Source organism: Mobula birostris, chromosome 8 (assembly GCF_030028105.1).
Source record: "Mobula birostris isolate sMobBir1 chromosome 8, sMobBir1.hap1, whole genome shotgun sequence".
NCBI lineage: Eukaryota > Metazoa > Chordata > Chondrichthyes > Myliobatiformes > Myliobatidae > Mobula > Mobula birostris.
In genome coordinates, this window is record NC_092377.1 from 100,103,444 (window position 1) to 100,117,696 (window position 14,253).

Consider the following 14,253-nt stretch of genomic DNA (forward strand, 5'->3'; position numbering starts at 1 on the left):
ATCACTGGGACCTCTTCTGGGCTAGGTGGGATGAGTACAAAAGGGATGGGTTGCACCTGAATCTGAGGGGGACCAATATCGTTGCAGGCAGGTTTGCTAGAACTGTTGGGAGTGGTGTAAACTAATATGGCAGGGGGCTTGGAACTGGAATGACAGAGCTGAGGATGAGCCAACAGGTTTACAAGTTTCTGATGGATGTAACATGAATGTAAGGAAGGACAAGCCAATGACTGAGTACAAAGGAAGACAGAGCAAAGAGTTAAATTGTACCACAGAGGCAAAGTTCAAAAGGGCAAAGAATGCAGAACTGAGGGTGCCATATTTAAAGGCACTTAGTATTCGGATTAAGGTGGATGAACTCGTGACACAATTAGAGTTTGGTCAATATGACGTTGTGGACATCACTGAGTTATGGCTGAAAGAAGGTCATGATTGGAGCTTTCTATCCAAAGTAACTAAAGGACAGGCAGGAAGGCATAGGTGATAGTGTGACTCTGTTGATAAGGGTTGGAACTACATCTTTAGAATGAGGTGGCATAGGGTCAGAGAATATCAAATCTTTGCGGGTGGAGTTAAGAAATTGCAAAGGTAAAAAAAAAAATCTTTATGGGAATCATATATAGGCCTCCAGATAGTAGCCAAGATGTGGGATTGCGATTGCAACGGGAGTTGGAAGGGTCATGTAATAGGAGTAATGTAAGGGAATCCTGGTTAACCCCTTCTGTACTGGATGCAGCGATTCAGACTGATGGGTTTACTATACACTGTCAGGATAGATCGATAGGGTTTCTCAAAAGCAGAGGTGGAGGAGTATGCCTCATGATCAACTCCTCTTGGTGCACAAATATATCAGTGCTGTCCCAATTCTGCTCACCAGAGCTGGAATAGCTAACAGTAAAGTGTCGTCCTTTTTACCAACCACAGGAGTTCTCTGGGGTCATTTTGGTAGCAGTTTACATTCCACCTCAGGCCAATGTGAATCAGGCTTTTGATGATCTGAGCAATGGGATCAACATGCACGAAACAGTGCACCCTAACGCCGTCACCATCGTTTTGGGAGCTTTTAACCAGGCCAGTCTGAAAAACTCACTAAGCAATTATCATCAACAGATCACTTGTAATACCAGAGGAAACAACACACTGGACCATTGCTACACCACCATCAAGAATGCCTACCGTGCTGTTCCATGCCCTCACTTCAGGAAGTCAGATCACCTGGCTGTACTTCTACTCTCTGAGTATAGACAAAGACTGAAGACTGCAGCACCAGTAGTGAGGACCAAGAAGGTTTGGACAAGGGAAGCACAGGAGCACCTAGAGGACTGCTTTGAATAGGTGGTCTGGACTGTATTCAGGGATTCATCTTTGAATCTGGATGAGTATGCTGCAGTTGTTACCAACTTCATTAAAACCAGTGTGGATGAGTGTGTGTCTACAAAGACTGAAGGCTGATTTATAGTTGTGCGTCAAATGTACACCGTAGCGGTGTACCTACGCTGTACTCTACGCCGTAGCCTAACGTGCACCTCTCCCAAAATGTAATTATGCGTCACGGCAACACAGACCGCAACAAGTGTGATTGGTCCGCTTGGTAACATTGCATTTCCTCCTACGCTGCAATAGCTTCCCATTGGGCGACTGAAGGGCAGGGAAGGAACTCTGGCTGCAATGCTTTCCATAAAGCTTTACAGACCTCCGAAATTATGGAGGATCCTGTGCTTGACGCCAGCTCGTAGCTAGCTGTTCCAGCCTGTTGACTTCCACCTGAAGCTAAAACTCGAATGGTGATTGCCAGTTTCTGAGTATACTGTGCATACACTGATGCGAAATAAATGGTTGGAGACGATGAACCAAATCATCAAATCTATCTGCTGACATCCGAAAATACTTGAAATGCATTTCCTCATCCATGTCTCTCAGTGGCCGGACAAGCACAGAAAATTCACCCTCCTTCAGTTTCAGTCACCATTGTTTGAAGTTTGAGTTTCTTTGAGTTTCAACACGAAGAAACTCAACACAGTGGCATAGAAACCCCACTGCCAACTAGCGTTTTGGAGCTGAATTGCAGAGCAACGCACAAGTATAAATCAGCCTTGAATGTACATTCCCAAATCAAAAGCCATGGATGAACCAGGAGGTACGTTGTCTGCTAAGGGCTAGATCTGTGGCATCCAAGTCTGGCAACGCAGGCCTGTACCAGAAAAACAGGGTATAATTTGCGGAGGGCTATTTCAAGGCGAAGAGACAATTTCGAGCGAGGTTGAAGGTGATATCAGATGCACTACAACTCTGGCATGGTCTGCAAGACGTTACTTTCTACAAAGTGAAACCCAATGGTATGAATGGCAGTGATACTTCACTACCAGATGAACTCAACGTCTTCTATGCACGCTTTGAAAGGGAGAACACAACTATAGCTGTGAAGATCCCTGCTGCACCTGATGATCCTGTGATCTCCGTCTCAGAGGCCAATGTTAGACTGTCTTTAAAGAGAGTGAACCCTCGCAAGGTGGAAGGTCCTGATGGAGTACCTGGTAAGGCTCTGAAAACCTGTGCCAACCAACCTCTCACTGCTACGGGCCGAAGTTTCCACTTGCTTCAAAAAGGCAACAATTATACCAGTGCCTAAGAGGAATAATGTGAGCTGCCTTAATGACTATCGGCCGGTAGCACACACATCGACAGTGATGAAATGCTTTGAGGGGTTGGTTATGACTAGACTGAACTCCTGCCCCAGCAAGGATCTGGACCCGCTGTAGGTCAATAGGTCAATGGCAGACGCAATCTCAATGGCTCTTCACACGGCTTTAGACCACCTGGACAACACAAACACCTATGTCAGGATGCTGTTCATTGACTATAGCTCAGCATTTAATTCCATCATTCCCACAATCCTGATTGAGAAGTTGCAGAACCTGGACCTCTGTACCTTCCTCTGCAATTGGATCCTCGATTTCCTAACCGGAAGACCACAGTCTATGTGGGTTGGTGATAACATATCCTCCTCGCTGACGATCAATATTAGCGCACCTCAGGGGTGTGCTTAGCCCGCTGCTCTACTCTCTGTATACACATGACTGTGTGGCTAGGCATAGCTCAAATTCCATCTATGAATTTGCTGACAATACAACCATTGTTGGTAGAATCTCAGGTGGTAATGACAGGGCGTACAGGAGTGAGATATGCCAACTAGTGGAGTGGTGTTGCAGCAACAACCTGGCACTCAACATCAGTAAGATGAAAGAGCTGATTGTGGACTTCAGGAAGGGTAAGATGAAGGAACACATACCAATCCTCATAGAGGGATCAGAAGTGGAGAGAGTGAGCAGCTTCAAGTTCCTGGGTGTCAAAATCTCTGAGGATCTAACCTGGTCCCAACATGTCGATGTAGTTATAAAGAAGGCAAGACAGTGGCTATACTTCCTCAGGAGTTTGAAGAGATTTGGCACGTCAACAAATATATTCAAAAACTTCTATAAATGTACCGTGGAGAGCATTCTGACAATCTGCATCACTGTCTGGCATGGAGGGACTATTGCACAGGACTGAAGGAAGCTGCAGAAGGTTGTAAATCTAGTCAGCTCCATCTTGGGCACTAGCCTACAAAGTACCCAGGGCATCTATAGGGAGCAGTGTCTCAGAAAGGCAGCGTCCACTATTAAGGATCTCCAGCACCCAGGGCATGCCCTTTTCTCACTGTTACCATCAGGTAGGAGATGCAGAAGCCTGAAATTACACACTCAGTGATTCAGGAACAGCTTCTTCTCCTCTGCCATCCGATTCCTAAATAGACATTGAAGCTTTGGACACTACCTCACTTTTTCTGTTTTTGCACATTTTTAAAAATCTATTCAATATATGTAATTGATTTACTTGTTTATTTATTATTGTTTTAGTTTATTTATTATTTTCTCTCTCTCTCTGCAAGATTATGTATTGCATTGAATTGCTGCTGCTAAGTTAACAAATTTCACATCACATGCCGGTGATAATAAACCTGATTCTGATTCTGATTGTCAGAATTGTAATGGGGAAAAATCAGGCCGGTGTCTTTTAGAGCAGCTTGTGCTTGGGCCTACTCAGGAAAAGACTGGAGGAGGATACTGGTGGGGATGACAGCAGAACAAAAGTGGCTGAAGTTCCTGGAAATATTTCACAAGGTGCAGGATAGATATCTCCCACAGAAGAAGTTGTTCTTAAATGTCAAGGGTAGGCAACTGTGGCTGACAAGGGAAGATAAGGACTGCATAAAAGCCAAGGAAAGGGCATTTAAGGCAGCAAAAGTGAGTGGGACGTTGGACAATTGGGAAGCTTTTAAAATTCACAAAAGACAACTAAAATTGCTATAAGAGAAAATATGAAATATGAGGGCAAACCAGCCAATGATATAAAGGATACTACAAGTTTTTTTTTCAGTTATATAGAGTAAAAGGGAAGTGAGAGTTGATATTGGACCACTGGAAAATGATGCTGTTAAGGTAGTAATGGGGGGGGGGGAGGGAACAAATAAATGGCAGGTGAACTCAGTAAGTGCTTTACATCAGTCTTCACTGGAGGACACTAGCAGTGTGCCAGAGGTCCACGAGTGTCAGGGAGCAGCAGTGAGTGTCATTGCTATTACAAAGGACAAAAGTGCTAGGCAAACTCAAAGGTCTTAAGGTGGATAAGTCACCTGGACCAGATGGACTACATCCCAGAGTCCTGAGAGAGGTTGCTGAAGAGATAACAGATGCATTGGGTATGATCTTCCAAGAATCACTTAATTCTGGTATGGTCCTGGAGGACTGGAAAATTGCAAATGTCTGTCCACTCTTTTAAGAAGGGAGGAAGGCAAAAGAAAAGAAATTATAGGTCAGTTGGCCCAACCTTTGTGTTTGGGAAAGTGTTGGAGTCTATTATTAAGTAAGAGGTTTCGGGGTACTTAAAGTCTAATGAGAAAATAAGTCAAAGTCAGCATGTTTTCTGTAAAAGGAAATCTTGCCTGAAAAAATCTGTTAGAGATCTTTGAGGAAATAACAGGCAGGGTGGACAAAGAAGAGGCAATGGGTGTCATTTACTTCAAAAGGCATTTGATAAGGTGCCACACATGAGGCTGTTTAACAAGATAAAATCTCATGGCATTACAGGAAAGACACTTGGCAAGGATAGAGGAATGGCTGACAGGTAGGAGGCAGCTAATAGGAATAAAGGGGGGCTTTTCTGGTTGGCTGCCTGTGACTAGTGGTGTTCCTCAGAGGACGTATTGGGACCGCTATTTTTCACATTGTTTGTCAATAACTTAGATAATGGAAAAGATGGTTCTGTGGCAAAGATAGGTGGAGCAGTAGGTAGCGCTGATGAAGCAATGTGATTGCAGCAGGACTTAAGACAAATTGGAAGAATAGGCAAAAAAGTGGCAGATGGAATACAGTATTGGGAAATATATAACGCATTTTGGTAAAAGGAATAATAGTGCAGACTATTACTTAAATGGGGAGAAGGTTTAAACATCAGAGGTGTAGAGGGCTGATGAATCCTGGTGTAAGACTCCCATAAGGTTAATTTACAGTTTGAGTCTGTCGTAAAGAAGGCAAATGCAATATTGGCATTTATTTCAAGAAGAATAGAATATAACAGCGAGGAGATTATGCTGAGCCTTTATAGACACTAGCCAGGCAGTACTTGGAGTATTGTCAACAGTTTTGGGCCCCATATGTCAGAAAGGATATTTTGTGATTGGAGAGATTCCAGAGGAGGTTCACGAGGATGATTCTGGGAATGAAGGGGTTAACATACAAGGCGCATTTGGCAGCTTTGGGCCTGTACTCACCTGCATTTAGAAGAATGCAGGGGGATCTCATTGAAACCCACTGAATGCTGAAAGGACCAGATAAGTTGGATGTGGAGAGGATGTTTCCTATGGTGGGTGTATCCAGAACTAGAGGGCACAGCCTCAAAATTGAGGGGCAACCCTTTAGAACAGGGGTAAGGAGGATTTTTTTTAGCCAGAGAATTGTGAATCTGTGGAATGGACTGCCACAGACAGCTATGGGGGCCAAGTCTGTGGGTATATTTAAAGTGAAAATTGATAAGTTTCCTGATTGGTCAGGACATCAAAGGTTACGGCAAGAAGACAGGTGAATGGGGTTGAGTGGAATCCGGGATCAGCCATAATGGAATGGTGGAGCAGACTCGATGGGCTGAATGGCCTGATTCTGCTCCTGTGTCTTATAATCTTATTCTGCTTCAAGTTTGAACTTCCAAAGTGATTCACTTCTCACTTTTCTGGGTTGAACTCCATCTGCCACCTCTCAGCCCATCTCGGGGGAGTTTTCTCTTCCCCTCTCAGAGTGCCTCTCCTGTACAAAAGCTTCCAAAAGTATTTCAGCTCCCTTAACAACAAATTGAAGCAGAAAACTGAAGTTCTTAAATGGGGATTTCTCTTGAACCTCTGCTCCAGCACTGTGTGTGCAAGCACAACTGTAACCATGGTAACAAGGTAAACATGAAACCCAGTTTGGCTGGTGTCCCTACTGGTGAAATTCCTCAGCAGACTCTTGCACTAAAGTTCCTCTTCATTCCAAGCACTACCAACCTTGCAAACAAATTCAAATATAAAGAAATAAACACTGCAAGTAATTTTCACTCTTTTTGTTTGTGATCCGGATTGCTTTACTCAAGAGAATTCATTCCTGACACTTGAGCACAAAGTTCTACGTTTTGACAGAGAGCTAGGGCTTCTCTATTTGGAGTGGAGGAGGATGAGAGGTGACTTGATGGAGGTATACTAGGTAATAAGAGGCAGAGATGGAGAGGACAGCCAGAGACTTTTACCCAGGGAAGAAATGGTGAATACGAGGGGACATAATTTTAAGGTGATCGGATGAAAGTGCAGGGGGGGGGTGGTGTTAGAGGTAGGTTTTTTTGTTTTATATACAGAGTGCGATGGGTGCATGGAACACACTCCCAAGGGTGGCAGCGAAGACAGATACACTAGGGATATTTAAGAAACTCTTAGATAGGCACACGATGACAGAAAATTGGAGGGCTGTGCGGGAGGAAAGGATTAGATTGATCTTGGAGTAGGTGAAAAGGTTGGCACAAACGTTGCGGGCTGAAAGGAATGTGTAGTGCTACACTGTTTCACGTTCGACGCATTGAGATCCAATCAAAAGCTTTTGCTGTGTGTGCCATCCATGGAGATATTTTGCACTACTTGTTTATTTCTTTATATTTCTTATTCAAAGTTTCAAGGTACATATAATATCAGAGTATGTATATGGTACACAACCTGACATTTGTCTTCACAGAAGTCCATGAAACAAAGAACCCCAGAGAACAGAAACATCAAAGCCCCTCTCCCCCTCCCTGTGCACAAGCATTGACTCTCCCCTCCAGCCCCGCCCATGCCAGCAGAAGCACTGACTCCCTCCCCCACCACGCAAGCAGCAGCAGAAACACAGAAGAGCCGATTGATCCAGAGTCCATCAAACTACAGTTCACAAAGCAGCACTTCAGTATCTCATACAGGCTCTCTCTCTCTCCAGCAAACGAGAGAGAGGTCGCTTCTGATACAACAAGAGAGGTAGACCAGCAACTTGCTACCCTGATGTTGCAATCTTCTGTATGCACTTCTCTAAGGCCCCGTCTCAAAGACCGACAGGTACTCTCTCTCTCTCTCTCAAGAATTGCTTGAGTACAAAGGCCTTCCTCCAACAGCAACCGGCGATTAGCAAACACATTGCCTGCTGTCCTGGTGTCCCAGTCTCCCATGACGCATCAGTCAACAAAATCTGCAAGGAACCGGGTCCACTCCTTGACTTTCGATCTCCTAGTCCCAAGGGTGCATGCCTTCCAGGCCATTCCTCGATAGTGAAGCACTAGAAAGCACAGTTGATCTGAAAGCCCACCGCTTGCAAAGAACCGTAGTTTAGATTAGATTATGAGGACACTCAGTCCACGTTTAGTCATTTAGAAATGCATGCATTAAAAAATGATACATCGTTCCTCCAGAATGATATCACAAGAAAAACACAGGACAAACCAAGACTAAAACTTACAAAACCACATAATTATAACATATAGTTACAACAGTGCAAAGCAATACCATAATTTGATAGAGCAGACCATGGGCACCGTAAAAAAAAAGTCTCAAAGTCCCGATAGCCTCATCAACTCACGCAGGCCGTAGAACGGAGGAACTCTCCCTGCCATGAACCTCCAAACGCCACAAACTTGCCGATGCAGCACCATTGGAAGCACCCGACTGCAGCCAACTCCGAGTCCGTCCAAAAACTTCCAGCCTCCAACCAGCCCCTCCGAACACCATCCTCTGCTGAGTGCTTCGACCCCGCCCCGGCCACCGAGCAAGAAGCAAAGCTGAGGACTTGGGGCCTTCTCCTCTGAAGATTCTGGACCACACAGTAGCAGCAGCAGTGAAACAGGCATTTCAGAAGTTTCACCAGATGCTTCTCTGTGCTCTCACGTCCGTCTCCATCAAATCAGGATTGTGCATGGCACCCTACTTGACAAATAAGAGACATCACCACCGGAGTGGTCGCTGCGAGCCGTGTCACGCCACCATCTTCTCCTCCCAGTTTGACCTGTAAATCAGGGATTCCGACAGAATCACAACCACCTTGTAAAGAAAGACATATGAGAAGAGAAATAAGCTGTTACATGGACGAAATAGAAGAGTTGCTAGGTGTGTAGAATCTGCTCGCACCACGTTTCCTCGCTCCTCCCACATCTATTGAGACTTACTAATTTAAAAAAATATATTGTACTCTACTACTGCCTCAAAACTACAAATTTCACAACCCACAGTATGTCAGTGATAATAAGGCAGATTCTGAAATGCAGATAAATGGGTTTGCTTAGGCCGAAGGGTCCATTTCTGTGTTGTGTGAATCCATGGCTTGAAAACTCCGAGCTGCAGTCAGTGCAGTACACCGTACACAATACACAGTTTCTTCCACAACCCCAGCAGGATTAGAGAACACCATTAGCAATACACTGACCACATTGGTTAGAGTACGATCAGGAAAACCTGTTCAAATCTGTACTTTGTGGGAAACCACAGTCTGTTCTGCTGTCAGTGACTCCATAACGTCAGTTTCTTAGGCAGCATGGTGGCATAGATTAGTGATCACTTTACAGCGTCAGTGATCACCAACTGGGGTTCGATTCCCGTTGCTGTCTGGAAGGAACTTGTATGTTTTCCCTGTGACCATGTGGGTTTCCTCCTACATTCCAAAGATGTACAGTTGGTAAGCTAGTATGTTGGCACCAGAGGATGGTGCCACTTTCTAGCTGCTCGCAGCACCCTCAGACTGTGTTGGTCGATGACATTAAATGTTTTTTTCACTGTATGTTTGTGTGTTTGGGATATAAGTCGGTGGTAGAGCATTTGAATACAGGTCAAGTGGTTTCCAGTTCAAACCTGGGTGCCCCCTTGCTGACCATTATCAGATTCAATGGGCCAAGTGGCCAAATCAGCTCCTGTATCTTTAGGTAAATTAATTACTGTCTGCGGTTGGTTTACAGACTCGAGGTGCTACATGAACACAAGCTGTTGTTTAAGGTCCAACTGGGGTGAAAGAGAATTGGGAAGCCTATCATTGTGCAGAAGGTAAAAGTCAAGAAGAAGAATTTCAGACAAGACAGATTACATTTAATGATTTTATTATGTAATATCATTGGATGAGCACAGGGATAGAGAGTGCATACCATACATAGTGTGGGTACTGGCACACACACCGGACATAGTGTGGGTATTCCTGCACACACACTGTATAGAGTGTGGGTACTGGTACATACACCGTAGAGAGTATGGGTATTCCTGTACACACACCGTGCAGTGTATGGGTACTCCTGTACACACACCGTACATAGCGTGGGTACTGGTAAATACGTCATACGTAGTGTGGGTACTGGTACACATACCATACATAGCTGCATACTTTTATCCAGTAAATCACTACCAGCTCTTCCACCCTGGGAGATTAGCTGTACAATAGTGATGTAATTTTTAAAAATCAGTCCTCTGGATTTTGGCTTGAAGGGACAGAACCTCTCACTGGTCTGTCGGAACAAAGGATAAAAAAGCCAAGATACCAGACGACCACTGTCTTCTATTTCATCTGAGCTGGTCTTAATCAGACCACATTCTCCATGCTAAAGACAATTAAAACTGGTACATAATACCAAATGGCCATATCAGTGTAGACATACGCTCTCATTCTGCGTATGTAATGGGTAGACTGGGAGTATTCTGCATTGCACTAATATTGAGTGTAAACACAAGGACATTACCAACCATGTACAATAAAGCTTGGATTATACTATAACAGCCACAGGAAGTCTGCAGCTGGGCCCCCTTCTACCAAACCCCCTCACTACTAAAGTGCTGTGAATAACAGGGCATACTCAGTGGGTTGGGTAAAAAAGATTCAACAACAGTTGCTTCAACAAGCAGCCAACTCGCTCAGGGCACCAGACACCTGTATCACCATTTCCTGGGTGGGTCACACAGTCACTGACCCAGGTAGGTGTAGAGTGGAGACAAAACTGAAAGCCTGAGACACGGCTCCGCCCCCCCCCACCGACTTCGGATACTGATCCAGAGGGTTTACCATTATAGGTCCTGACGAAGAATCTCAGGCCAAAACATTATCTGCCAGCTTGTAATCCTCCCCCTCCTCCCACATTCTTACTTTGGTTTCTGCCCCCTTCCTTTCCAGTCCTGATGAGGGGTCTTGGCCCACAACGTTGACTGTTTATTCCCCTCCACCTATGCTACCTGATCTGCTGAGTTCCTCCAGTATTTTCTGCATCTTGCTTAAGAACCCACTGTTGTCTGGGTTGGTCTCACTTCAAGTAGAGGACAGCAGAATTTGTCACCCCATCTCTCCCAGTGGAATAGCAGCCATTCATGTCATCTACAATGAACTGAAACTGACTGACAATGTGGTTTAGGGTGCTGATATATCAGCCAAAATCGAATGGTGAAGCAGAATTTAATTGTGCTCCTGTATCTTATTTGGTTAGATAACTGGCCGGCTGATTGTGGTGAAGGTCAGAGAACCATTCTCACTACTGGTAACAGGACCAGAGTGTGTTTCCCTCCCCACCTGCACTCATCCTGCCCTGCCTCTTTCTCAACTCCCTGATTCAGACCACAGTATCTCTCTCAGGGCAAGCACTCTGGGACTATAGTCAACAAAGCACAGAGTAAGCAGGTTATCGAGCACTGAGCCCAGTCTCTGTTCCCATCCTCCTCCAGTCCAAACTGTCAGAAACAGAGCAGTGACCCTGAGGTTGTCACTCTTCACCTGCCAGTAGCTGGGTGCTCAGGCTTGATGGGTTGAGGTGGTTCTACTGAAGGGACTGGGGGTAAGGAGATGGGAGGGAGGTAGATGGACAGCATCTGACAGAAACAGGAGCCTGCAGCTTCTCAACCTCACCCCCAGTGAGAGTCCAGAGTCAGGTTTTTCACTGAACACAAAATACCATGGGGTGATTGCACTTTTATTTTCCTTTGTGATTGAGATTGCGTTCTCACAGGGAGTGATGTTGAGAAGCTGCAGGCTCCTGTTTCTGTCAGATGCTGTCCATCTACCTCCTTCCCATCACCTTTCCCCCAGTCCCTTCCATAAAACAACCTTGGTCCTTCAGTTTCCGTCGAGCTCTGACACCCAGTCAAGAGTCAAGCTAGAGGAAGGGAAGCTGTTAGAACCATTTGCTCAGCACCCCGGCAGCAGTGGCCCCTTTCAACAGAAACATGGACAAATAACATTGCCAGGGACACCAGTCAGCCAGGTCACATTCCTCCAAGACCAGCCACTGTGGAGAGCAAAGTGCTGAAGTCCAGCACAGCACGGGTGGTGGTAAATGGTGGGTGCAGCAGACTCTTTTGGGAATTTCCAACAAGAGGCAGCTCAGAGGACGGAGGATATAATAATAGCACACCATGCCACTACTTTATCAAGTACAACTGTCCATTGGCATTTGTGTGGCGCTGATTTTGTGGGCCCCGCTTCCTTCTTCAGGAGGTGGACGCTCTTGGGACGTCTTGATTATCAGCCAGGTTCAATTTCTGACTGGTATATATGGTGGATTAAGGGTGAATAACAAACAGCGTACATGTTTCATACTCCTTCTTTCCCTGCCTTTTTAAAGCTTGTCCTGACCTTGTGGTATCACCCGTTATGTGGACAACAAGGGAATTGGAATGTCCTTCAGCATCTATGTGCTGGGGAGAAGAAACTGATAATGTTTTTGGTAGAAACCCTGATCAGTACTGTGTAGAGCACCCAGCAATCCCTGGCAAACTCGATTAACCCTAACCTAATCACGGGACAATTTACAATGTCCAATTAACCAGCCTGTTTCCATGCTGTATAAGTCTATGACCTTAACTGACCTTTAATTACAGACTTCAAGTTTTAAAGTGCTTAGACACATCTTAAATTCAACAAAGACAGTACAGAAATACACTTCCTTTGTGTTCTTATCCCTGAACACAATCTTGAGCCATTCAGCACATCTACACGGAGTGCTGTTGCAGGAAAGCAGCATCCATCATCAGGGACTCCCACCACCCAGGCCATGCTCTCTTCTTCCTGCTGCCATCAGAAAGAAGATACAGGAGCCTCAAGACTCACATCACCAGGTTCAGGAACAGTTATTACCACTCTGCCATCAGGGTCTTAAACCAAAATGGATAACTTCACTTGCCCCATCAATGAACTGTTCCCACAACCTACGGACTCACTTTCAAGGGCTCTTGCTCTCAATAATAATAATGGCTCCGTCTGTCTAGCAGACAACGGATGTGCCCGGTTCTCCAGGGCACAAAACTGGGCGATGAATATAGAGATCCTGGGCTGCCCAGACATCAAGATCCCCCTCTCGGCCTCGCGGATGTGGTCCAAAGGAATGCCAAGCAGTACATTTGGCATCAACTTGGCTGCAGGAGCTGCCGGGAGGTGATGTGATACGTCATCCAACCGCCTTAGGGTCTCCACTCCGGATTTGTGTAAGGTTTACTCCTTAGCCTTCTCTTCTCCCGAAGATACCCACAAGGCAGTGGGATCTGTAACCCTGGATAGGGGCCCATACCGGGTACTGTCAGCTGGAGCCAGCTGAGCCCAGGACTCATGTAAGGCAGGGTTGTCACGCCCTGTAGTAGTAACACATGGAGCCACTACCCTTGCTCTCATGTTTTTAATATTAATTGTTTATTTATTTATTGTTATGAGTTTATTCTCATTTTGTATTTGCACATTGGTTGCCCGTCCTGTTGGGTGCAGTCTTTCAATGATTCCAATATGTTTCTTGGATTTACTGAGTATGCCCACAAGAAAATGAGTCTCAGGATTGTACAGTATATGGTGGCATATATGTACTTCAATAATAAATCCACTCTGAAATGTGTTTACTACTGTCACCAGAGAGTTCCAAGAATTTTAACCAGATGAAGGATACATCGAAGAGCTCAACTCCTCCAACTGCAAAAGAGAACAAATGCCTGATTACAGAAGATGAATTAAAGAGCTCTTTTGCACAATTCATGATACAATCAATATCTCACTAACAGCTGTAAATCATTTAGTGGCTGGTAAGGGACTCAAATGGCATTTGATGGCTCTGGGCCTGTACTCAATGGGAGTTTAGAATCTCATTGAAACCTACTGAATATGGAAAGGGCTAGATAGAGTGGGTGTGGAGACAAATGTTTTCTATATTGAGGATCATAGGACCAGGGGGCACAGCCTCAGAGTGCAAGGATCTTCTCTTAGAACAGAGATGAGGAAGAATTTCCTTAGCCAGAGGGTGGTGAATCTGTGGAATTCCTTGCCACAGATGGTTATGGAGGGTAAATCATTGGGAATTTTTAAAGAAGAGGTTGATCGGTTCGAGATTAGTAGGAGCATCCAGGTTGCTGTGAGAATTAGAACATTCTGCATGATACAGAATGGTAGTGTAGTGGTTAGCATCATGATCAGGGTTCAATTCCCGCCACTGTCTGTAAAGAGTTTGTACATTCTCCCCACGACTGTTTGGGTTTCCTCTGTATGCTCCAGCTCCCTCCCACATCCCAAAGGCACTAGGGTTAAGGTTGGTGAGTTGTGGGCATGCTATGTTGGAGCTGGAAGCATGGCAACACTTGTGGGCTGCCCCCAGCACAATCCTCGCTGATTTTATTAGATACAAATGGCGCATTTTGTTGTATGTTTCAATGTACAGGAAACAAATAAAGCTATTTTGTAA

General features: G+C 45.1%; 2 protein-coding genes across 2 annotated transcripts in view; both read right to left on the bottom strand.

Moving 5' to 3' along the window:
* Positions 1–14,253, bottom strand: part of LOC140202029 (epithelial cell-transforming sequence 2 oncogene-like) — a 72,497-nt gene that overhangs the window by 53,660 nt on the left and 4,584 nt on the right.
* Positions 11,614–14,253, bottom strand: part of ccdc28a (coiled-coil domain containing 28A) — a 49,969-nt gene continuing 47,329 nt past the window's right edge. The window contains exons 5-6 of the mRNA XM_072265794.1: positions 13,468–13,490; positions 11,614–12,080 (exon numbers count right to left, since the gene is read on the bottom strand). Of these exons, the coding sequence (XP_072121895.1) occupies positions 12,026–12,080; positions 13,468–13,490 (78 nt within the window). The 3' untranslated portion in view covers positions 11,614–12,025. The remainder of the gene's footprint in view (positions 12,081–13,467; positions 13,491–14,253) is intronic.